The 27,106-nt window shown below is 35.4% G+C and overlaps 1 protein-coding gene and 1 non-coding gene across 2 annotated transcripts in view; one reads left to right on the top strand and one right to left on the bottom strand.

The window, feature by feature from the left end:
- LOC145769385 (alpha-1,3-mannosyl-glycoprotein 4-beta-N-acetylglucosaminyltransferase A-like) overlaps positions 1-27,106 on the bottom strand; it is a 78,627-nt gene that overhangs the window by 44,363 nt on the left and 7,158 nt on the right. The window contains exon 3 of the mRNA XM_082581002.1: positions 11,637-11,816. Within this exon, the coding sequence (XP_082437128.1) occupies positions 11,637-11,816 (180 nt within the window). The remainder of the gene's footprint in view (positions 1-11,636; positions 11,817-27,106) is intronic.
- On the top strand, positions 20,173-20,255 carry Trnal-uaa (transfer RNA leucine (anticodon UAA)). The gene has a single exon. It is a non-coding gene; the product is annotated as a tRNA-Leu (tRNA).

The following is a 27,106-nucleotide window of genomic DNA, read 5'->3' as shown; positions in this document are numbered from 1 at the left end:
AGAGCAGTCCTGAAATGCGTTGCTCAAGCGCACACCCCGAGATTCGAACCAGCGCCCACTTGATCTTGAAGCTTCTTCATTCCAGAAATCACGCGCTAACCAACTGAGCTATTGAGCCGAACAAGCTCAACGTTTTCTTTACAAAACGTCTGCATTTGTGAATTCTTTTTTGTTAGTAAAAAAGTACAAGGAAAAAATGTTGTTGTCGACTTCGGCACTCGGCGTCCCAGTGAAGCTCAATTAGCTGCAGGTGAGCCAGAGCCTCATCAGGGTTCACGCTGAAAGTGAATAGCAATAAGTCCTTCTCATATCATATCTTAACGTTCGTGTTTTTATCTCTGTGATAATTTTCGTGTAGTCTACGGTGTTTGTTTTGTTTTTGACGATAACAACAAAAGTAACTGATCTGAATTAACCTAAGCGATTTCATATAGGACTATAAGTGCAGTATTGCTGGGACGGCGCGTCCATTATAGGCGAAGTTGGTAGTCGCCTGTGGCGCAGCTTTTACGGGTTCTTATAGTTTATTAAACGTTTTGAAAGTTTTTTTTTGTTTTAATAAAGATATCTATGTGTATTGAATACTGTCGTACGAACTGCAGGCCTAAACTTTACAAGATAATAAACGAGAAAGTCGCTTTGATGCATTAAAACCACAAGTTTGATGAGCTCTTCTGGAAATACGGAGTTGCATTTGCAAAGTCGTCGTAAGAGCTTGTTGCAATTTTTGCAATAGGTTGGTACAATCAAGCAGGCACATTGATGCCAGTGAGTTAAGCTGTTAACAGCAATAACTACAAAATTCCCAAAATCTATGACACCTGAAGATGTACTGTCGTTTTGGTGGAATAAAAACTTTCAGAAAATATACCCAATGCTTCACAGATTTGCATATTTCACTGAGCTTGTCAATGTCCGCGTCGAGACTGTTAATCAGACTGTTAACAAATTCTTTACTTCTTTCATTTACTTTGGTTAACAAATTTTGTAGTTTTTCTTCCGAATCAGGCACCAAGACAGTGTCATTAGCATACCTCAGATTATTCAAGTTAGTTTCCCCAATATTTACGCCAGCTTCATCTTCAAGACATCGGAGGATGACCTCACTGTATGATGAAAAAAGGCTTGGAGAGAGCACGCATCCTTGTCTAACGCCTCTCTTGATTGATATCCAATCGCTGATGTTGTGATTGAGCTTTATTGCTGCAATTTGATCAACGTAAAGGTTTTGAATAATACGTAGATCAGAGCGCGTAAGTATGACGTCATCACGTAGCAACGCCGCCATCTTGGTTCCAAACAACTTTTATCTGCCATTGCAGCAGTATACCGGCTGATCTTCTTTCGTTTGCTATCGTCGTTAACAGAAGTATGGTTCAATGTTTTGTGCCTGATTGCAATCATCAATCCCAAAGGGATAACTGCAACACATTTTTTCGTTTTTCAAGCAACGAAAAGGAGAAAAAACGCTGGGTGCAACTGATAAGGCGCAAGGACAAAGAGCCTACCACTTCTTCTAGGGTGTGTAGTTGCCATTTTCGTGACAGTGATCGGAAAAATGGGCCTGAAATTTTTGAAAGGAATAAGAACAAGTTGTTTTCTTTAGAAATAAACCCTAGTAAGAAGATTAGATTAGTAGAAGAAGCACAAGCAGCACCCTCTAACATCACCTTGGACCCAGACAATGTTGTTCCAGGTAGGCATTACCATCTAGGTTAGACTGTTCTGTTTTTTTATGTATGTGACAAGCAAAATAAGCTAGTGAAAGAAATTATGAACAAGGTTTATTAAATGTCGTGATACAAGGCTGGGTAACCTAATGTCATTTTTAGTATACGGTACCCTACCATTTTTTTTTTTTTTTCTTGATTTTACACTTCAACATGTTATGCTACTTAAGATTATTTTTTCTTGTAGAATCCAGTGAAAATGTTTCCCCTCAAATAGGATCAAGCAGTGCAAGTATCGTTTTACAGATCGAAAATGAACAGCTGTCAAAAGAATTAAAAGAGGCTAAGAAAAATCTTGAATACAGCAAATTTCACTTCACTGTTAAGAATCTTTCACAGAAAGTGTTATGCATAGAGACAGGTCTGCCAACAAGAGAAGTTTTTGATATTGTGGTGCAATATGTAAAACGTTTTGAATGTTCGATTGTGTATTTCAGTGGATGGAAGGTTGTGTCTATATCTATAGAAGATCAAATTTTTATTACTTTAATGAAATTAAGACAAAACTATACCAACTTACATTTGAGCGAACTATTTAATTGCAGTAGCGCAACAATTACCAACATCACTTTAACCTTTATTCATGTTTTATATAAATTGTTGTATAAAGATGTCATGGCCACAGTGCCATCAAGGATGAAAAATAAAACTTCTCTTTCAGGTGCCTTCATTTTATTTTTGGAAACTGCAAAATGGTGATTGACTGCACTGACATTGAAATTGCCAGTCCTGCGTTAATGTCTGATCAGAAGCTGACATATTCTAATTACAGGGGCATGAATTCCTTTAAGGTGTTGTTAGGTGTAGCACCAAATGCCGTAATCACCTATGTCAGTGATTTGTATCCTGGGTCAACTTCAGATAAAGCAGTGGTGCAAAAATGTGGGATCCTTCATCATTTTGTTGCAGGTGATTTAATACTGGCTGACAAAGGTTTTTTAATCCAAAACATTGTAGGCTACCTGATGGAGTATCTGTTAATATTCCTCCATTTCTCAAACATGGCAAGCTAACAGAAAGTGAAATTAAAATTACAAAGTGTATTGCTAGATGCCGCATTCATGTTGAACGAAAAAATGCTCGTATCAAAGAATTTAAAATTTTGAAGTTCATACCAGCCCATCTTAGATGTTATGCTGACATTGTAGTTAAGCTGTGTGCTGCTATTGTAAATTTGCAATATCCCTTGATCCAAGAAGTGAAGGACTCATTGGATTTCCAGTAACCTCTGGTTTTATTGTTTATTACTTGCCTGTGTAATTCTGTGTGTGCCTCCATCCATTGAAAGTGTTTGCGTTTAAGTGTTGTAGAATAACTGTCAGTATTGCATTCCTTTCGTATTGATTACCAAGCATAGTGCTTGTAGGTTCTTACTTACAGACATAGCTGAGCAACAGGTGCTTAGCTATGTCTGTTGTTGAAAAAAGTATACACTACCAGTGTCAACAAAAAGTTAAACAATACTTTGTATTTGAATTCTATTTGAATAAGAGTACTGATGAAGCCGCCTTTACGGCGGCGAAATCTCTACCAATAAATTTTTGTAGTTACCAAACCTGGTTGATTTTTTATTAATACTTTGTATCTAAAACAATGAAAACTATTAATACCACAAAAAGTGCTCAATGCTAAGCAAAAAGGCAAAGCAGAGCGAATTAAATCAAATATAGTTATATAGTTATAGTTATTTGTAAAGGCTTCAGATAGTAATAACTATATTTGATTTACTTATTTTATTCTAGCTTACTTAGCTTTATTCTAGCTTACAGGCATAGTGTGTTTGCCAGAACCTGCTTTTTTGCAAACTATTTCCACGTTCTGTTTGAGTTTTAACCAATACGTTTTACAGATACTTTGATAGTGTACTTTTTTATTTTCTATACTGTATGTGTGACTGCTGTACGGCACACTTTTCTTTATGTATGGCTTGCTTAATTTGCATGCTTTTGTATTACCTGGTTTCATAAATGGCCTAAATGATGTGATGTTTTTATTGCATTGATAACCCTTTATCAATTTTGCTCGTGGAAGCAGCTGACTGTTTAACATTATTGATACCTTCAATTCCGCAGAACAATGCAATTTTTCAGTTAGAAATTGTAATGTGGTAACTAGGAAGTCACAGTCATGGACAAGTCTGACACCAAACATACTATATACTTCACAAAATGTAACACGAAGCCTACCAATTGTACCATTGCTTCTTATCACAGAGTAACACTTGCACCAAGAATAACAAGCCATAGGCGTTTTATCAGTTAAAAATAATAGACAAGTTTGATGAAGTTTTTTAGGATTATAAATTCCAAACCAAAGATTTGTTACAAATCCGGTTTAACAAATCTGGCATCATATCTTTCTTCATTAACTTACCTATGACAAAATTGACAGTGCAAGCTGCAATAAAAGACATAACCTACCACCATGTCAGTGATAAAAACTTGAAAGGTGTACATGGTAAGGTATTAACATAGATCGCTATATGTGTAGTAAGAGTAAGATACAAGTCTGTAGATGTCATTTAACCAAAATCAAAAAATAAACAAAAAAACACATATAATGAATAGGTACCATAGGCATACGAAGCCGAGCAACGTGATCAAGTTGCTCGGCTTCGTATGCCTATGGTTCAACAAGACAAACTCTCTACCGAAGCTCTATAAGTATAGGTACCTAAAAATGTAATAAAGTGAGTTTTGCTTGTATCAGCATGATTGTTAATTATTTCACAATTGTAGATTGAACTCTCTCATTTTAGGATAATGCTGTGGTAATAGAGGGTTTATTAAACAGGTGTGCCTATTAAGCATGGTACGATCTTCTGCCACTGCTACACATTCAAGTATTCCGGACCAAATTGGGCTTAATAAGTGAGTGGGCCTAATAACTATAGGCTTAATAAGTAAGGACTATTACGATACTACAAAACTGCCAAGTAGAGAAAATTACATAAAATACAATTACCATTCACTAAAAACCGCAACAGGCTGTTCACCCTTATTGAGATCATCACAAAACAAGCAAAAAAGCACACATAATAAACAAATACTCTTTGAGGCGTTAATAAAGGACTATTACAATACTACAAAAATGCCAAGTAGAGAAAATTACATGAAATACAATTATGTGGGTCTTGTAGAAATCATGCAATTTGGCAATATTGTGCTCCCATCTGGGATCATGATTAATTTCAAGCACCACGCATTGAATAGGGGTCCAGACAACAAAATAACACGACGACCTTCTGGTAACACATAACTGCCCTTGTATTTGGTGCCAGTACTGATGATTTTCCTTGAGTGAATAATTTCCAGCAGAATCTTTTAATAGATAAAAATTTGCACATTTTGTTGCGTCATCAATCTTTGAATTTCTGAATTTGTAAGGACACTTAACCTCAACAATATGACTGTTGCTGAATAAATCATCAGGTGAAGCGCCCAAGATGCCTGACTTATGAAGCCACAGACCCGAGGGGTTGACTTCCACCTTTATTATTTCTTGCATAGCATCTATTGCATCTTTCTCATGGTTGATGCCCCAGTTAATCGCTTGCACTCTGCTGAGGTCATATTGATTAAATATCCTTTTTATGAGAGATGGTGTCACACGTTTGGCATTCAACACTATTCCAAGAACATTCTGTATCAGTGCAACTTATGTTGTGAATGGCATGTATCATTAAAGCAGCACTATGGCTGCATTTATATCCGCCCCGTGGACACTCGCATGATGTGGATACAATTGCATCTCCTGATAGTTGAACCTGCAACACAAGGATTTTCTGCTTAGACCTAATAAAATGCAGTTAGGTTTATATGTGAATAAAAAAATAACAGTTAACCTCTCAAGTACATGTAGCTACACACAGAGTTTTATCACTTCATTTATCCAATCCTATAGATGTTTGCTGGTACACCCCTTCATTTTCTTTGAAGGTTTATATGTGTTTGGGTATTTGCAATAAATTCTGTGTTTATTTCAACGTGATGTAATGTCAATAAATGATACCGGTAAGTCAAGTAGGCTACTTACCAAAGCTTTGTAAACCTTGTCTTTCATGCTGGCATGTACACTTCCTCTGAGACAACCTTCAAAAAAGTCTTTAGACTGGACATGATTTGATTTATAGTGATTTTCTCCACGGTTTATAGATTTAGGTTCATCAGAAAAATACGTTACAAGCAGTGTTGTACGTTGACGCCGTCAATTTGACGGCGTCAACTTTTTGTTGACGCTGAGGCTAGCGCCGTCAATTTATTTTTCAGTTGACGGAAGTGATAGCGCCATCAATTATTTTGCCGATTTTAAGCGTCAAGCGCTAAGCGTCATGTTTTTGTTCTCATGGAAAATCTCGTTTCACAATAAGAGTTTCACAATGTATTCTGGCCAGCGCGACTCATCCGAATTACCGGCTTTTGCGTTGGTTGGAATGGCTCCCTGGAATACATGCGGAAGAAGTTCGCCAAATGGTGATCACCCATGTATTGAGAACAAGGGATCAGAGACAGAAAGCGAAAAATCCATGAATGGCATCGCGGACGTTGAATATACAGTACTTTATTTCAAGAGCTCTATGCCCCTGAAGAGAGCGATGTTGGTGCAGTGGACCTCGTTAAAAGATTTATACATGTTAAAATATCACAGCACGCTTGGAACAGTGATACCTTTCCGACTAAACGTTTTCAACTTGTTTTTGAAATACAACACACCAATAGGCTACCAACCAGCGCTGTTGTGGAACGCATGTTTTCACTTGGAAAGGGCAATATGCGCAGGGGCGCCGGAAGCGGGAGGGGGGGAGCAGGGGTAACGGATGCCCCCTGCCCTCAAATTTCTGTGGATGGGGAGGGAAGAGGGGGCAATGGTGCCCTTTTAAGGTCATGTAAGCTACTGCACACTTTGCAATATAACAATTTATGCTATTCGCTTTTAGCCTAATTATAATGTTCTATTTTTGCCTCAAAATAATATTCACGACACAAAATTCTCCATCACAGTAAGTTATATTACATTATTATAAGATAGCATGATGCCCTTCCGTGCCATTGTTCTTTGTATAGCGGACAATTGTATCATTACTCGATAATGAGCTGATAGATGAGCATTATCGCTATATCTTATCTTAAAACTTACAAAAAAAATTGGCCTTTTAGCAACAAAAGTGCCCTTTTTTCATACTCCTGCCTCTCCAGTCAAAAATCGTTTCGGCGCCCCTAAATATGCGTCCCAAACGCAGCAGATTGTCAGACAAACGTTTTGAAATGCTTGTTTTTCTGCAAGGAAATAACTAATAGGCTGAGCAGCTAATTAAAATACAGTCTCAAAACGTAATACCTGCTCTTTATTTATAGCTATTGTTAGCCTGAACTTGGTTGAAATATTTCCGTTTTATGAGACGCTGGCAAAAAATAGCGCTAGAAATTAGCGCTGACGCTGACGCCGTCAATTTCTTCAAGAGCTTACGCAGTCCTTTACGCCGTAAAGTTTTTAGGCAATTCGCGCTGATGCTGACGCCGTCAAATTATTTCAATGACGCGTACAATACTGGTTACAAGAGAAGTAATAGAAAACTTATCCATTTTAATTGAGTAACTAGCAAACGAAACCTCAACTAGTAGCGAGTTCTGTAGCGTTGTTAAGGCAAGAATTTATAGTTTGGAACCAACAAGCGCGTTGCTAGGGATGTGTGACGTCACAGCTTTCGCTCTCTTGCATCTCCAGTAATTTGGTATGTTTCACTCGGTCGAAAGCTTTCTTCAATGAAATCGATGTACAAATCTTTCTTCATTTCACATGATCGTTGTGCGATATTTTTTAATACAAGTAGGCTACAGCATTTCTTGTACCGACGTCTGGAATGAATCCGTACTGTTCTTCAGCAATTTCACTGTTGATTTTGTTCTTGATACGGTTCATGCTAATGCATAGTAGAATTTTTGTAATATGTGATGTCAAGCTGATTGTGCGGTGGTTTTCACATTCCTTTGTTCCCCTGTTTTTTAGGTAGGCCTAATGCTATAAAATTGATTTGTTCACCTTGTTACGGACAATCGTTCCCAAAATTAAACGTCACATAAAAGTTTTAAAACCGTTAAAGTCTACTTAACCTGGCGTCTTACGTCATGGAATATTGCTAAAAAATGAGCAGAGATTTCATCATTCTTTTGTAACACCTGTGAACATTGCATCATTCTTTTTAACACCGTCCTGTGGAATTGCTTCACAGTGCATATCGACTGTTAGGTCACAGACGCAAGTTATGTGCCTTTGAAATATCTCAATGAGTTTCATCATTTTAGAATTGTCGCTGGAAAGGTTGGTCGAATATTAAAACTGTTTTGTTTGTGCTTACCAACTAGACAAAATTTCTGTCTTTTATCCAGAAATCTGTTTTGTGGTGACAAGTTGTTTTTTGTTAGAGCGTACCGTGTTGCGCTATTTTTGTAACAGCCAGTGTTGCTGTGCTTTCTGAAATACAATCGAAACGTTTAGCTAAGTCACATTTTCACTCGAATTGAGTTAAGTACAAAAACGTATTGCTTTTATTGTCCTTTGTCACCAGACACAAAAATATTTTGGTATGAAGGTTGCTAAGTCATCATTTTCGAATAGCCTACAGGTTTTGAGCGGAAAGGTAATTTTTTCTTCTAAAAGTAGCTAAGTCCGTTCTGACCAATAGCGTCGAGTCATTTAACCACGTGACATGATTTTAATTTGCTTTTTGATCGGGTTCCATTTTAGAGGATATAAAGTCATTAGCTGGTTACCGGTTATTTAGACTGGGACACTGCCTCTGGTTTAGGTAGGGTAGGTGAAGGATTAGGATCATTGGTAGTGTTAAAAACGGTAGTGTTTTTATCAGCTTTTAATTGTAGATATTTTGCAAATAAGTGATCAAATATCGGTAGTATTTATAATAGCCTAGGCCTACTGCTTTCGAATCAAATTCAGCACTCCACAGGTCCAGTTTGCAAGAAGTTTAGCAGTGCAGACTTCAATATTTATGGGACATGATTAGGCTATTCGATGGAGTGTTGGTGCCAGCAGATAACGAAATGAAGTACACTTAACCTAAAATTAAGTAGCCTATTAGATTGGACTATTATTTTTACAACTTATTCTGTAAAGGTCCTAGCCTATCTACCAGTCTTCTATACTACACTATTAATGAAGGAAAGAAGGTTTTGAGAGTGTACCCAATTATTATTATGTAGTCTAGTAGGCCTAACCCAATTATTATTCTACTGTACATTGCCAATGAAGGTGGGGAAGTCTCTGTACTTTATCTGTTTTTTACCCCATTAATTACCAGTAACAGTTATTATGTGCTACCAGCCTAATTTTTTCAAGATATTTCTAACCCAAAATAATTCTTTGCAGATTATTCCAATGTCATATTAGTACGAGGTTTGAAGAAATATATTTAAATAGCTTAGCCTACTTTACAGTAGCATCTGGAGTAAGAGATGGCAAATTCTGTTAGGCCTAGCCTGTAGAACAACTAGGCCTACCCACGGATAAATTAGTTGGACCCAGTCACAGACCTACTTCAAATTCAGCCTCAAGTTCTACACCAAAGTGCTTAAGTCCATTATTTGTGTCTAAAAGTGCCTAAGTCCAGCAATTTTAAAGAAAAGTGCTTAGGTCCAAAAAAGAATATTATCAATATTTTTTGACAAGTTCAACTAAAAAATCAATTAATAGTGCAATCAGAACTAGGTTGGGGTTGTAGACACTGACATATGGTGAAAACAAAAAAATCTTTTAAATCTTGATTTTACAATGCAATTGAAAACTGTACATGTCAATATCTCCTTAGTAAGTTAGTATTTTGTGACTTGGTCACTTTTCGTTCTAAACGCTTCGTGAAGAGGCTTTCAGAAGTGTGTTTCTTTGGTGTCATCGCATACAGACGAAGGATTTGGGAATTTTATGATGGAGATATATGGTTTCCCACGGAGATATATGGTTTTCCACTGTGACCACATATCGGTAGGCAAAGGTATTTCTCCGGAATCATATAGGCTACGTTATTGAAGAGTGCATGCAATGCATCCACACATACATGCTCCAGTGTTTTTAGCATCCCAGTACTGATCTCTTCTGGGCCCGCAGCCTTATTCAATTTAATATGTTTTATGGCATGTTCAATTTCATTTTTAGAATCTTTGGTGCTAACAATGGTTCACGGAATTTGAAAGGTTTTACAGTTCGATCTGGATCATCATATAAATCAGATAAATACTCCTGTTGTATTTCATTTTTTTCCATTAGTAGGCCTATTTCACTTGTTTTACTCTTCAAAAATCTTGACTTTGACGTAGAATTGTCTTCTGCAGTTAACGTCTTGATTCTGATGTGTTTATCTTGGACTGAGATTATACAATTTTTCGATTGAAGTGCACTCGACATTCAAGTATTTTTCACAGGCTTTTTTTACATGCTTTATTTGTTTGTTAAACTTTTGGTATGCACTTTTACAAAAATGCTTAACTTTGTTAAAGTGTTGCCAGCAGACTGTACTCCTTTTAGAGATGTGAAGTACTGTATTGGCCTATAGGGTTTCTCAAACTTATTAGGACAACGTAGTCTACCACTATTAGTGAATTTGTTCTTGCGTGTGCCCCAATCACAGGACCTTTGAGAGAGTAATTTGGGCCCGGTAGCAAGAAAATCTTCGGGTCCCAAATCAAGACATTTCTAAGAAGATGCATTATATCCAAACAATACGCAGTGGTTTCTTTAATTCCCGGGACTGTTAGAAAGGTTACTGGACCCTAAAATCATGCCGGGTCGGATTCAAAAGTACCTCCTAGACCTCCCTGTTTACGTTACTGCCCAATCATATTTTACATCAACTATTCCGTTCAACCAGCCTGGAAGGATAATCAATAAAATACGAAGAAGTGAAGGGAAGCATTCCAATGCGAGTTCCACATTCGGTTTATAAATTACGGATGGGGCCGTGTCTTATTGCACACTTTATCAATTCTCTGAGCAATTTGTGACAGGCAAACTCATAGGCTATCTATTGTTTTATCCAAGTTGTTGCAGTGAATGTGCACTTTCCTGACGCGGTATCTGTAATATCAAAGCTGGTTTGGAACAGCTCTAACATTTGAAGCATAGTAGCCTATTTGTGTCGCAAATCTATTATGCAATACAGTGTTTAACTGTTTACTGTAATATACGGGACTACGTTGTACAGGTGGTTTTGTTGGGGTATATTGTAGAATAAAGCTGCAACACTGTTGGTCTATCTGCGGTTGGTTTCCTTGTTTGGCTACTATACAGCCAAATAAACAAAAGTATCAACGCGACCATACGGTCGATAGAACAAAAAGCCTTGAAGAAATTATCAGGCGATTGAACTTGATATAAAATATCAAAGACAAAATGTATTACAACCAGGTCACAGTACAACCAGGTCAAAATGTGTTACAACCAGGTCACATTGGTACGAACTGAGTTAATTTCAACAACAATTGAAAACCTGAGTTGAAGAACTACTGTATATACAAACTTTAAAATACAACTTTTGAGATAAAACAAGTTAAAGTTTTTTCAATGTTGATTAATCTTTTGTTTTTATGCAAACACCAGCGTGTGTTTTAACGACATTAAGCAGATTTCTAGATCAAATTTTGCGCGGACAAGCATGGACTACCGTAAAACATACAACATATTTTTGTTGATAAATAAATTTCCACAAAATGTGACTGCAGTAGTTCTGCAACTCAGGTCTTCGTGTGCAAAAATCTGAATAATTGCGTTTAACCAGACATGAAGATGAAATCGATAAAACTTAAATACATGTGTGCCAAGATATGAATTTTCAAAGGCCGCATGCGACTTTTGTAACTACAATTAAAAGCCATTGCTCTAAGGCAAAAAATCTCACACCTGCATTCTTCCCTTGTCAAACTCTGTTGTGAAGGAATTGTATACTTGCTGGCTTCTTTCTTTCACGTAAGTGAGATTTACTTCTCCAAGGAAAATAACAATCTTGAACGACGCAGTTTTAGATCTACGATTGTTCACCAAAGAATGGAGTGTATCCATCAAATAATCACCACGATCTCTCTAAACAGAATTATTATGGTGTTGACAACATTGCAATAATCTTAAATATTTGCCTTTATATACAGTAGGTAGGCTAGTAGCCTACGGTAGAGTCACTAGAGTGTAAAGTACAGTACATTTGTCGCAGTTTTGTCACGATTGTGCAAAAAAGTAGCCTGCTGAAAGACATTATTCATTTTGATTTGAAAACAGGCTACAAGAGCTGACAATAACAAAACAAATATTTTTTTTTATGTTGCGAAATAGCTAGTTGCACATAGTGCAGCAAATAACAAAGGATTAATGCTTTTCTGTTTCAAATATGGCACAGCGGTAACCAGTAAACCATTACACATGACCATAGAATTAGCAAAGAAGAAGGAGAAGCATGAACTGCAAGTAAAAAAGTGTGGGTTTCGAAAACAAGAAATTAAAATTTCTTTCTATTTGTTCTACAGTGAATAGTGATGGTTTACCGCGGCAACCAAGTGATCTATTGGCGCTGGAAATCGCCTCCACCCCCACCATAGTTCGGTTAACTAACAAATAACTGTAAGGTAAAATGTCATTTCCTTACGCTTTATCTAAGTTTTTCAAATACAAAAAGAGCTTTTCTTTTATCCATATGTCAGTCGCGATGTTTTGTGCTAGAAAATATAAAAAATACAGAAATTACTGCTTTTTTGTATTCTTATGTAGGCCTACATAGTTTACACGTTATCTGCGGTTCATTGCCACAATAAAAAAATGTGACTGGTGTAGCTCACAATTTCGCATGGTTGATTGAAACAGACAGGCGCTACCATAGTGATGATAGCTGTTACAATGGGACATTCTACTGATGAAGAAACTAGCGTTGGATGATCTTGAACAGTAATAAATACTGCATTTTTTCATCCTTTCGGTTAATCCTCGTTTCGGTTTATGTTGGTTTCGATAAACCTTTATTTCACGAGGTCTCCGTTTCGCTGTAATAGTGGTTTCAGCTAAACCTTTATAGTAATGTAACTAACCTGGAATATGTATCAAGATCAAAACGACGTATCTTTAGGCTTATCATGTAGGAAAAACGTTTACGATTTTGTTTTATGATGCTTATTACAACTAAACCACTCTATGATAATATCATGACGATACAACTCAATACACAACCACTAATGCTTTGGTATTGTTCAGTTTAAATCTGTGTAGCTTATCGTGTTTATCATTTTGCTAAGCATTTGTTTGATAAAGATCATTGAAACAGTGGTTTTAGGTAATCATTGTTAGTAATTTTGATAAATAGCCTATAACTAACCGGGAATTTAAATTTGTTGGTATGATGTCATTTAAAGCTTGTAAGAATAATAGCTTTTTCAAAACAATGTAATTTTTGTCATTTGTGTTTGTACGAATAAATTTTACATTTTTATATGGTGCTAAAAACTTAATACCAGCTAAACAATCAACGTTCCTTTTATGCAATGAGAACACCCAAATGAACAGCTATAGAACATATTGTTGCAACATATACTTCTACAATCTGACGACTAGAAAAAATCAACAAACCTAACGCAATCTACATCACAAATTGTTACCTTAAGACAGTGGTTCCCAACCGGGGGGAATTCCCCACTAGGGGGAATTTTGCAATTTTCAGGGGGAATTTAGTTTTAGGATTGTAAAGCTTTTTAAGCCTAGTAAGTTGGCCTAAGCCAGAGCTTTAAAGTGTTAAGGAGAAGCCCTAAACTCCCGATTATTTAAGCAACTGTACACTGACATGGATGCAAACCATCACGTAGGCCTACTTCTTTTTCATGCAAGTACTCTATGACTTTCAAGAGGAAACGTAACCAAGCGAGTGTTTAAGCTCAGAAACGAACTTAAATTATTTTTTGACCTTTAAATAATATTGGAATGTGTTTCATTGCTGAATGATGACAGATGGATTAGATTCCTTGCTTATTTGGTTGAAATGTTTGGTCCATTGAATGAACTAAATTTGAAAATACAAGGAAAAAACACCAATATACGGTATAAGTTCAGTCGCCATCTCCGTTTGAAGCAGATTGCGCATCAACATGGGTTATCTGTATCCATGAGCCATTGACATATTGATACCATGTGAATTTATAAACTGTACTGCTTTCATCCTGGCTCAAGGCAGATTGGAAGAGAGTGATTGATTTATGTCACTGTCAATAGGAGATTATCTAAACCAGTGTTTCTCAAACTTTTTTAGTCCATCGCCCCCTTTTCGTATTGAAGTAAAATTTCGCCCCCCTAATTCTGTCAAGTAAAATAAACATTGATAATAATAGAGTGATAGACAAATTTAGTTTTGGAAATTTAATCAACGAAATTGACAGTAACATGATAATGTTCAATGGGATGGATGAGCTTGGCGACTTTTACAAAGTTTGGAAATGTTTGGCGACATCTTCGTAAGATAGAGTCGAAGATCATCACATTTATGAACTAGCAAGCGATTTCTTTGCTTTGAAAGTATCAATGTCACAGCCGAAAACCCCTTTTCAGCCATACATAAAGTAGGAAACGACAAAATCCACATTCAAACTTCTTTCCAGAGAAGCTCATATTTGCCAGCAACCAGGCACCAAAACAAATCGTATCGATCATTTCTGAATTTCACTCTTGACTCATCATGTTTGCCATCACTCATCATGTTTGCCTATCAATGAACTGCTCTTGAAGTTCCACTTCTACAGTATGTCTGTAGGTTCGGTAGAAAATGGTTGTACCACCCAGTTTGGAACATGGGGGTCCACGAGATCTGCAAAGCGAAGTTTCATGTCTTTATGAAGCATGTCTAAATGTGAGCACTGAGCAGTATTTTTGCGGTTGCTCTTCTGTAATAACTTTCTTGCTCAAATTGGGAAACTGAGTTAAGACGTTTTCACCTGCGCTTTTATCTTGTTGACTCATTTTATCACAATATTCAGTAATTCATGCAGTTCAGGACTGAGATTACGGGCAACCAAATGCTGACTGTGAATTACACCATGTATTGCAATAAGTCCAGGAATTGCTCTTTTCATAAGTGCAATGAACCCTCGATGATTTCCAACCATTGCCGGAGCACCGTCAGTTATACGCAATGCGCATTGTAGAATATTCTTCAGTGGAATCCCCTTCTTTTCGTAGAACTTTTTCAGTGCATTAAAGATGCTTGATGCCCGAATATTTGTAGGAAGACTGAACGCAAAAAAAATTTCTTCTTGTTCTCATATTATGAACAAAATGCACATATCCAAGCAGCAGCAGCGATACATTGTCGGTCAAGTTGGATTCATCTATTTGCAGTAAATGGTTTGCGCGTTGGACTGTTATTGGTGATTTGATAAATTCGCCTCCTTCAAGTGTTTTCGCCCCCCAATCGCCCCCTTTGATTTTTTCGCCCCACTGGCGCTCGAAATCGCCCCCAGGGGGGCGATTTAGCCCACTTTGAGAAACGCTGGTCTAAACAATATCCTATTGGTACTAGAATTAAGGTACTAGAAGGCTCTGCTGTCCTGATCGCGGGGGACTACGTTTTGTCTGACCTCTACCTTCCGACCAGCCTGGCTTGGGTGGCCCTTTCAGGAGCAGATGCCAGTACCGCTCAACATTTAAAGATGCTTTGGAAGCTTTCACTAGCAAGATTAATGATTGAAAGAGAAAAGTTAGAATGAACAATTGAACATGTCACCATATTTAAAAAATTATCATTGGTGCTGGTTGTTGACGGCAAAGAACAAGTTCTTCCAGAGTTGGAAAAAGAATTGATTTTGCAACATCTCACAGCATTAGAATTGGAATTCATTCAATATTTTTATGAAATTTATGACGATGAGCTTGATTTAATACGAAATTCATTCACATTGTTAATGGAAAAACTTCCAGATAAATTGCGGAATGAATTTTTAGAACTCAAAACGGATTCTTGCACAAGAGACTTATTCAGAGAAACAATCAATCACTGGATTTTGGCTATTAACGTGTAATTCCTATCCCAAACTGGCAGAGAAAGCTATTCGAAGCATCCTTCCGTTTGCTTCCACTTATCTATGCGAATCAGGTTTTTCAATTGCAGATGAAAAGAAAACAGAGAAACAGATTAGATTTGGAGAATGATATTCGTTGTGCACTTTCCAATACTCTTCCACCACATTCATGAGTTGTCGAAACAAAAAAATTTCAAGCTTCACACAGACTGTTAAATGCATTGACTCTTCTATTTTGAATGTCGTGGGCTCCAGCTCGTGTCCGATTGAATTTGGCTTTAGATGATGATTGGTGATGTCATATGTGGCTTTGGAGGCCCATACTATGATGGGAAAGACGTGGGAAAAAATTACATTGTATGGATGGTGGGAGACGTGGTAGTTTTAGCTTTCCTTTTCTAGTGTTTCGCTTTTCATTGGCCTTTGTATCCTGATTTTTTCGAATATTTTCGTGCTTTCCTTAGTTTTTTTCTCCAGAGTGATCTGTCACTAGCAAGTTGTTTCCATGAATCCAGATCAATGTTTACATGGTTGAGGAAGACTTTCAGCTGGTCTTTGTATTTCTTTTTTTTTCTTTGAATAAAATACTTTTCAGCAACGTTCTTCATTAATTAAATTATTTTAGTATTAAAAGGAATATTACAGGCTAAAAAGCTTATTTGGCTACTAGTGAAAGTTTAGTTTATCTTCCAAGACTTAGATTAAAATATTAATGTAAACAAGTTTTTAACAAACTAAATTTATAGGGGGGAATTTAGATTTGAATATTGACTAAAAGGATCCACCGGATGAAAAAGGTTGGAAACCACTGCCTTAAGACAAGCATGAAAAAATACAAACTCTACTAGCAGAATGCGAGCACAAATTTTGCAACACGTAATGACACCTGATAATAAAAACACACAAACAAATCTCCGAACACAGATTTTAACGTTAAAAAATATGCAACAGAAGCTTGTGATATTTTAATGTAGTTTCTTAAGCTTGTAAAAATAAAATTGCAATTTGTTGAAAATATTTTTAAGTTTGTAAAAGAAAACTTAAGTTTGTGACTTAAAATAATTTTTCATGTGTATGTTTTCAGAGGTAAACTTTCAGATTACATTTTTCAGTTGTAAATTATGGAACTTAAACGTTTGTTAAAACTATTTTTCAGTTGTAAATTATGGAACTTAAAGCTTGCACCTTGTTAGTTAATTTTTTTATTTGTCAATCATACAACTTAAAATTTTGTAGCTTGTTATTTTTAGTTGTTGGTTTGTGCAATAAAAAGTTTATGATTTGTTAAAAATATTTTTCAGTTTGTAAACAAAAAATAAAATAAAACTTAAGTTTGTGATTAATTATTCGTGTATATGTTTTTAAAGCAAAACTTTCAGCTTACAATTTGTTAAAACTATTTTTCAGTTGTAAATTAAGGAACTTGAAAGTTTGCACCTAGTTAGTTTTTTGATTTGTCAATCATACAACTTAAAAGTTTGTAGTTTCTTAAAAGTATTTTTAGTTGTTGGTTTTTGCAATGAAAACTTTGTGATCTATTAAAATTATTTTTTCAGTTTTGCAAGTTGCAGAACTTACATTTTCAATTTCTTAAAATAATTTTTCGTGTCAGTGTTTTAGGAGCAAAAACTTATAGTTTACAGTTTGTTGAAATAATTTTTTATTTCTCTCAGGAATAATACATATGCTTATTTATTTTATTTTTTATATGTTGCACAATTCAGTTTGTAACGTTTTAGAATAGAAAATCAAGATGAGGTATTTCCAGCAAACATAAGCTTACTCCTAGCAACCTTAAGCGTATTTCCAGCAACTTAAAGCACACTTATGATTTGCAAACATTTAAATTGTTTTCATAATCTTAATCTAAAAATAATAAAACACTTTGGATGTGTCACATGAGACTTTTAAATGACAACACCGTTTACTTAAGGTTTCACCGCCATTCTGTTCTGAAGGTTTTATTGTTGAGCTGTTGGATCCGTGATCGATACCACCCTTACATTTGTAAAAAGGATTAGTGTCTTGTTTATACTATGGTCACAAGTATTTTTTTCACATTTTCAACCCCTGTTATTTTTGTTAAACACACACATGGTTTACTTTGTAAACGCTAAAATTTTTATACTGGTAGTTTTATAAAGCATAGGCTATTACTTAAAGTGATTTATATTTTCTACCTGATACAACTGCAATTTAATTTGACATTCATTTTTAGCGATTTAGAGATTACTTATGTATATTCTTCCTATTCCATAAATACAATTCATCTGTAAAGATCATGATTACCTGTAACTTATTGTTTTGAAGTAACAACACAATATTTTTGAATCGTGGTAAGTTGTATTGCATAAATCAGTTTATTGCTGTTTTATTAAAAACGTCTTAATGGTAGGCTACACATGCGTTGCATTTTGCACGCTCCAGAACCACTGTACAAAATTGTGTAAGAAACAGAGGAAGTCATGAAGTTCCATTGTTTTGATGAAATGCTTTGAAGGGTAAAACTTTTGTAGTATTGACGTAAATTTACCATTCAAGGGTTGATAGCTTATAAGTCTATATAACACGTGTTTTACTTTAGTTTCCTTGTTGACTTGCATAAGTAACTAAACAATGCTGTTTATGAACTTTTATAACAGGTTGCTGTTTCGTTAGGGTTCTTCAAGTTTATAAAGCTCAGTGCTTAAACTGTTTGTAATTATATCTAACCTAATATGTAACCTCTAACAGATATACTAAACTATTTTATCACATTGAAAGATGTTTTCTAGTAACCCATTGTTTTACACGTTTTATATGGCCCTAACTTCATGTAATGATTTTTCCACATCTACTTATAACCTAATTTCAGTGAGGTAGGGTATATTTAAACCAATAACTTTCTATGAGTATCAATCCACAACTAAATTTTTTCACTTCAATTCATTGCTGGGTGGAAGCACACAAGCAGGTCTTGAAAACGAAAATTATTTTATACCAGTTCTAATACATTGTCTTGTATTGTATTCAAACTTCAAAATTTATCTGTTACACTGATTGATATGCATAAAAACGAACCCATATTTCCTAATTCCTATCAAATTCGTCTAACGAAGTGTATCATACAACTTAATCACTTCCCTTAATTGGATGACACCCTTTATAAACTGCTAGAACCTCCTGTTTGAATAGCTTAGGCACCTGCTATAGCACATAATTTCATGATCACGAGTTTTCACAGTCGAATTATGACTTAAAAGTCTTTGTTTTATCATATTCAAAACATTTTTTAAATGAAATTGCAATAAACTGTTTTATGTTGTTTAAAACAAACGTAATATAACAATTTTCAGTTTGGTCATGCGTAGGCCTACTGAGCACTTGTTTATTTTTTTATTTTTTATTTATTTATTTGGTTCAGACCTGAAGAGAGGTCCATAGAAACACGCCAGCACACACATATAAATAAAATAATTGAAAAATCAAACAACAAGCATTGAACGGTTAGAATGTTGTAAATACATTGAACGAGCGAAACACTCAGAGGTCATTAACGCTTTGATATAGGAGTTAGAAGAGCTGCAACACCGATTTACAAAGCTAGCAATGCTCTTCCGTAGCAGGGCATAAAAAGTGTTCACGTTGTGGTTTACTTGGATGTGACTAATGCTGCAAATTTTAGGCAATTTGAACAGAATTCTGAACGAGTTGTTATATGCAACTTTCAGACGATTAATAGCTGATATTGAATAATTACACCAAAGGGGAGAAGCATAAAATGCAGAACAGTAGGTGCGAAAAAGCACATTTTTTACAAGAACACTACATTTGTTGAATTTATATCTGAGCATGTTCGCTATGCAGTATGAAGATCTGGTTTGCCTTGCAATGTCATCATTATCACACAAGTTATTGGTAAGAATAACACCAAGGTATTTAACTCTTTCTACAAAAAAAAACGTTTTCTTTGCCAAGTCTGATTGTAGGCTGGAGTTTTCCCCTGAGTTGTTTAGTCAAAAACATCAATCCAACAGTCTTAGAACAATTAAACACAATATTATGCGTAGTTGCAAATGTATCACATGTGTCAATGAGTTTTTGCAGACCTTTGATACTGGGAGCTAGGCAGCAAAGATCGTCAGCGAACATAAGATTATTTATACAATAATTACCAATACTGCAGCCAATTTCTAAGTTATTAAGCAATTTTGACAAATCGTCCATGTATACATTAAACAAGAAGAGACTAAGAACTCCTCCTTGCCTCACACCATTAGTGACTTGGAATAATGCTGAGAAGCAACCATCCCATCTAACAGACATGGTCTGCTGGGTGTACCAGTAGAAGAGTAGACGGACAAATACCATTGGAACATTACGTTGAATTAATTTCTCAAACTAGTTTAGACCAAACTAGATTGACCGAGCGGTGAAGGTGTTGGTCTTAAGAACTAATGGGCTAGCGTACGCGTGGGCTCGAATCCCACATCTAGTATTTCTATTTTGGGTTAATGTTTACCGCTTAATTCTGTTTGTTTTGTTTCTTAACCTCACGTCAGTTGCTTGTACATACGGTTGTGATTTTCCTTAATCACAACAAGATTCACTTTTTCACATAAAAACATAGAAATCTAAAAATTTGCCAATAAGTCACCTTTTGTTTACTCAGATTCCAACATAAATAGCCTAGATGAAAAATCTCTTTACCTTTGATCTATTTTAGTATTTTCTGACAAACAATCAGGTTTTGGCAACACTTTTGCAACAACTTATTAGGTGTTGTATTTATATTTTGTATACAGAAATACCAAAAATGTTAATTATTTCCAACCATATAACACCATTTATTCGTTTAGAATCGACATAACCCATTTTTTAAACAAGTCTGAACACGATTTATATGAAATTAGTGGTTTATTTTAAATCGATCACAACATCGTTTCAAATTGATTTTGTGGCAATTAAGGTTTTATTTTAGCTTTCGGTAGATGTTTGTTTATTTACATCATGTAAAGGTACGTTTTTTTTTTCATTTCACTGTGTTATTGTTTGTTAATATCTCAGTCTTTTGTGTAACTTTAAGTGTTTTATAAGATCTAAACAAAAATTATGCAATCTGATACATTTCATGGTAGCTTTTGAACAGGTCTAAATCAGTTTTGATGAAAATATGCTTGAAAACACATGATGATGCTTTATTAAATGACCCACGTGTATCAACCACGAACCAAACCAGTTGTAATAATTTTGTTTATATTAACAACATAAAAAAAAGGTTGTGTTTGTGGATTTTAATAATTGTTTGGTCTGTAATCGACTTTACCGGTTTGTTTACCATCAACTTACATTTAAACACAAGAAAATTACTTGAACACTCTACTTGGTTACATAGCACTATTGTTTATCATTATCCGCAAACTTTTTCTATTGTGTTTTCACCTTTGAATCACTTCCTTAGACTTTCTTTTGTCGTATGTTATGTAATGTTTAATTCTTAAAAATATGTTATTTGAACAATTTTCCGCTTTTATGCTTATCCTCATTTCAAACAGATTGCTTGTGAAGACTATACGTTAATAGTTTCCACATTTTAGTAAAGATATCCATGTTTTATTTAACTCTTTTATTTTGCTCCCACATTGTTTGGTTCCTCTTGAACCGTCTTTTGGCCACATGTTCCTGATGCTTCATCTTTACTACTCTATCTTACTTGTCATACATTGGTTTGTGGTTAGTCTACATAATACTGACATAGTAATACTGACAACTTTGTACTAGTTTTTACTTCCATACAGTAGACTTATCCTCTTTATCTCCATTTAATCTTACAGTACAACTGCTTTAATTTCTTCCAAACACCTTTTCTTTAGTCTTTCTCTGATTTTATTGGATCAAAACTTAATAAGTTTACCAACTAGTCTTTCTGTGTTTACATATCCATAGCATTTTATCACCACTTTTGTGTTTTTTCACAAATATTAATCCAAAGTTGTGAAACATTTTCAAAATAAATTTAAACGATTTTTTAAGATTTAGATTAAGATTATGAAAACAATTTAAGAGTTTGCAAATCATACTGTAAGTGTGCTTTAAGTTGCTGGAAATACGCTTAAGGTTGCTGGGAGTAAGCTTATGTTTGCTGGAAATACCTCATCTTGAATTTCTATTCTAAAACGTTACAAACTGAATTGTGCAACATACAAAAAATAAAATAAATAAGCAGATGTATTATTCCTGAAAGAAATAAAAATTATTTCAACAAACTGTAAACTATAAGTTTTTGCTCTAAAAACACTGACACGAAAAATTATTTTAAGAAATTGAAAATGTTAGTTCTGCAACTTGCAAAACTGAAAAAATAATTTTAATAAATCACAAAGTTTTCATTTCAAAAACCAACAACTAAAAAATACTTTTAACAAACTACAAACTTTTAAGTTGTATGATTGACAAATCAAAAAAAATAACTAAGGTACCTGCAGCTAATAAGGCCCGCTAATTTTCAAACCTCAATATTTTTCTAAAGACTGCATAATTTTGAACAAAACTAGGAATGAGGATACTTTGGGTCTATCTAAACAACATATCTATGAAACAAGTTTCTAAGTAAAAGGGGTTGTAAAATATTAAAAAAATAAAAAAAATCTCAAGCGGGCATTAGATGCACGTGTTGTGAATAAGGCACGGTTTGAATTAGCACCAAAAGTGATGGAAAAGGTGTATTTTCACAATAACAACACCACAAAACAACTTCTAATCGACAACACAGGCACATAACTAATAATTAAATACACAGAGACAACTATTCCCTCCCCCGCCTCATGCTCCATTTTTTAAAAAGCGACATGGTGTTTTTAGATATGGTAGAGATGATAAAGTATTTTGATTCTGAAATTATGATATTTCCATTGCAATAACAGATTGGATTAATGGTGTAACAAGAATTGTTTAGGTCACTCAAATCTTTAACCCTCACTTTCTTAACCAGGGGTGCACAACGTTACCCCAGGGGCCCATGGGCCTCATTACCAAAATTAGCCTTGTCTGATCATCATTATCAGTCTTGGTTTAATTAGAAAAAAAGTTCAAATTTATTGATTTCACTGCATCAGCATGCGCATATCTTTCACATAAAATGCAAAAAAACGGAAGTGAAAGCGGTTTGTTAACTGCAGAACAGTCTAAAATATGTGAAAATTAATAAAATCACTCAATTTCAGTCCCCCCAAACTTCAACTTTCCATAACTCAAAAAGTTCTCAACTTTAGGCTGTGAAACTTTACCAGTTAGTCTCAATTCACCATAGCAGCAATCAGAGCATCCAATTTTGTTCAAAAGATTTGTAACAACAGAGATCCAGAGGGTGGGCTTTATTACTGGCCGGGCCTTATTAGCTGCAGGTGCCTTAGGTGACAAATTGTAAACTGAAAGTTTTGCTTTAAAAACATATACACGAAAAATTAATCACAAACTTAAGTTTTATTTTTTTGTTTGTTTACAAACTGAAAAATATTTTTAACAAATCACAAACTTTTCATTGCACAAACCAACAAATAAAAATAACAAGCTACAAACTTTTAAGTTGTATGATTGACAAATAAAAAAATTAACTAATGAGGTGCAAACTTTAAGTTCCATAATTTACAACTGAAAATTAGTTTTAACAAACGTTTAAGTTCCATAATTTACAACTGAAAAATAGTTTTAATAAATTACAAACTAATAAGTTCCATAACTTACAAACTGAAAATAAAAAACAGTTTTAACAAATTGTAATATGAAAGTTTACCTCTGAAAACATACACATGAAAAATTATTTTAAGTCACAAACTTAAGTTTTCTTTTGGAAACTTAAAAATATTTTCAACAAATTGCAATTTTATTTTTACAAGCTTAAGAAACTACAACAAAATATCACAAGTTTCTGTTGCATAATTTGTAACGTTAAAGTCTGTGTTCGGAGATTTGTTTGTGTGTTTTTATCATCAGGTGTCATTACGTGTTGCAAAATTTGTGCTCGTATTCTGCTAGAGTTTGTATTTTTTCATGCTTGTCTTATGGTAACAATTTGTGATGTAGATTGTGTTAGGTTTGTTGATTTTTTCTAGTCGTCAGATTGTAGAAGTATATGTTGCAACAATTTGTTCTATAGCTGTTCATTTGGGTGTTCTCATTGCATAAAAGGGATGTTGATTGTTTAGCTGGTATTAGCACCATATAAAAATGTAAAATTTATTTGTACAAACACAAATGACAAAAATTACATTGTTTTGAAAAAGCTATTATTCTTACAAGCTTTAAGTGACATCATACCAACAAATTTAAATTCCCGGTTAGTTATACTTATCAAAATAATTACTATCAATGATTACCTAAAACCACTGTTTCAATGATCTTTATCAAACAAATGCTTAGCAAAATGATAAACACGATAAGCTACACAGATTTAAACTGAACAATACCAAAGCATTAGTGATTGTGTATTGAGTTGCTTCGTCATGATATTATCATAGAGTGGTTTAGTTGTAATAAGCATCATAAAACAAAATTTTAAATGTTATTCCTACATGATAAGCCTAAAGATACGTCGTTTTGATCTAGCTATTATTCCAGGTTAGTTACATTTATCAAACGTTACTATAAAAGTCTTGCTGAAACCACTGTTACAGCGAATCGGGACCTGATGAAACAAAGGTTTACCGAAACCAATACCGATAAAACCGATAAAAAATTAACATAACTTTTATAAAATTAACTTAATTAAATCTTACATATTAACCGATCTATAAATTTTACGTCCATATGCATACAGACAATATGCTAACTTAAGCAGCTCTGTATCGTTCCAACGAGATGGAACGCTTCGATTTGGAAACGAAAGATCAGCTTGGTATGAATACGCGAGCAGCCCGAACTACGTATTGTACGAGAAGAAAAACAAACATGCGTTGACATATGGTATTTGAATCGTGATGCTCTATATGCCTAAAACCAAAAGATCTGCAATTTAAATCAGCAACAATATTAGTTAATATTTTGTGAGGTTGATATTTTTATGTTGGTAGAGCAAGAAACATGAATAACGTTAATAAACCTTATAATCTTCAAGTACGCTTGAGGTGTGTTTATAGTCAGGTTCACTATGTCAAAAAGAAGAGTTTCGTTCAAAATTTTTGGAGATTAGCAAACCTATACATTTTCGGAAAGCTTAGATCATGAGGAATCCGAAAAACGTTGATTAAATTTGCAGAGATGTCCGCATGGCTGCCATTTTGAATTTTCAAAATGGCCTCCGCAAAATATATATTTTGATATACTGTATCTCGGCTCCTACTAAACTTAGAAACTTTATCAAACATTCTAATTCTATGTTTTAAGGGTCAAGAAATCCATTAGAAGCATACCTAGATACCAAGCGTTAACCACTTTGCAATTATCCGCCATATTGGTTTTCAAAATGGCCGCCGAATTTATATTTCGTTACATTACTACTTACTAGTTGAGATATAAACTTCATTCAACATGCTAGTGCTAAGAACTGTTGACTAAGGAAATCATTAAAAGCAAGCTTGCACGCCACTGTCATATTTTGGACAAACAATTCAATTTTCCAACAGCTGTCCTGAGTCTTATTTCCAGCATTACAGTCAACGTCATTTTCGCAGTCTGTCCCACACAGGCACAAGTCGGTGCAGGTCAAGTTGTTCCTTCGACACGAACATTTTTGGGTTGAGCAGTTGGTTTTGCATTGGCATCGGTCTAGCTGAATAATGGTTTGTGGTGCAGGTAGAATCTTTGTGGTGATAGGTTAAATCCCACTTTCATGCTGATGGTAGCCATGCCGAAGTGGATCAAGGAGCTGTTGCCACATGACAGTGGCTTGGCACCAGACACGACTCTGAACTCGCACGCGTTCAACGTGCTCCTCTAATGCACTAATTGTTGGAAGCAAGTTATGATTCTCCGCCAAGTTCTTGAAAAGCAGGTGCCATCTCAGTTCTGGAATGTTGTTTATGTGGACACCCTTCGGGCAGTACATCGTGCAGACAAAGTTGGCCAGCATTTCTTTCACATTCTGAGATAGTGTGCTGTGCTCAGGTAGCTGTATTAGTGCACTGATTGTTTCCGTTCCTGCCTTCAAGTACTGTTGGAATCACTTGGTTTTATCCAATCCTGAAAATCTGCCAACATTATCAGCTCCACTGAAAGTATAGAATCCGGGTAATGCTTTCGCCTTCTCTTGTCCTAGAGCTCTCCATATTGGTGCGATAACCACTCACCAGTGTACCTGATAGCATGGAAATGGACGAGTGTTTGCAGAGTTGGTCGCACAATTTTGGTAGAGAGGTTATTTTCTTTAACCATAGACAGATAAAACCAAGCAACTACACAGCATTTAACATCATATATTAGAGTGAACATAAAACTATAAACTTCGAACGTTTTCGGCCGAAAACGTTGGCCGAAAACTTTCGTAGTTTATAGTTTTATGTTCACTCTAATATATGATGTTCAGTGCCGTGGGTTAGTTGTAGTTTGCAACAGCAAGGACAAGAACGTCTGTGTCCAGACTGAAGAAGACTAACTGCGCACAAGGACTCCGCTGTGATGCTGATGTAGCGAGGCAGATTATCAAGGTGTCAGCTTCTTCGTGATTGTTCACTTCAAACGTGATGTTCCGATTGCTTCTGATGTGGCCTGACGCTGAAGTTATCACCAGCTTTGGAGAATGCTTGTTATATCCAATTACTTCTTCAGCAAGGTACTGTGTCAAATCTGCTTTCGTTTGGTCATGGGACAGGAACCTACTCAGTGGTATGTGCTTGATTCTGGTGTCACGGGATCTTTGTCTTTTCGTCGTCTTGCTCTAGTTTTCTGTTTCAAAGAGTCAAACTTGTACGTGTCGAATACCAGAATAATCTCGTCAAACTCTGCTGTCAACGTTATGAGCTTGTCATTGAAGTGTTGGCTAAGATCTTTGACTGTCGTGATGGCCCCGTATTCTTTGTCATCTTCTGGACGACCACCATGCTATTGACAATGACAATTTTCTGACTCATGTGCGATGCCGATGTTAACAGTTCTATATTAGCAGTGTCAACTCTCTGTCCACCCGATGCTGGTTCATGCGTATCATGCTCTGTTCCATCAGTTTCAACTAGATGCTGCATCAGGCAATGGATGAGCTTTGATTTATCAGTGCATGGTACTGTGGAGTGTAGAACTGATCCATTAGGAGCGAATAGTGCTCTCGGTGTGAGGGTGAACTCATAGTTACCGATAGCGTTCTTCTGGTCAATGTCCCGGCTTGATCTGGATAGGACCATGAAGCGCCCGTAGAGATCT

Source organism: Aplidium turbinatum, chromosome 4, assembly GCF_918807975.1.
Source record: "Aplidium turbinatum chromosome 4, kaAplTurb1.1, whole genome shotgun sequence".
Classification (NCBI taxonomy): Eukaryota; Metazoa; Chordata; class Ascidiacea; order Aplousobranchia; family Polyclinidae; genus Aplidium; species Aplidium turbinatum.
Note: the sequence above shows the minus strand (reverse complement) of the source record. Positions and strands in the feature narration are given on the sequence as shown.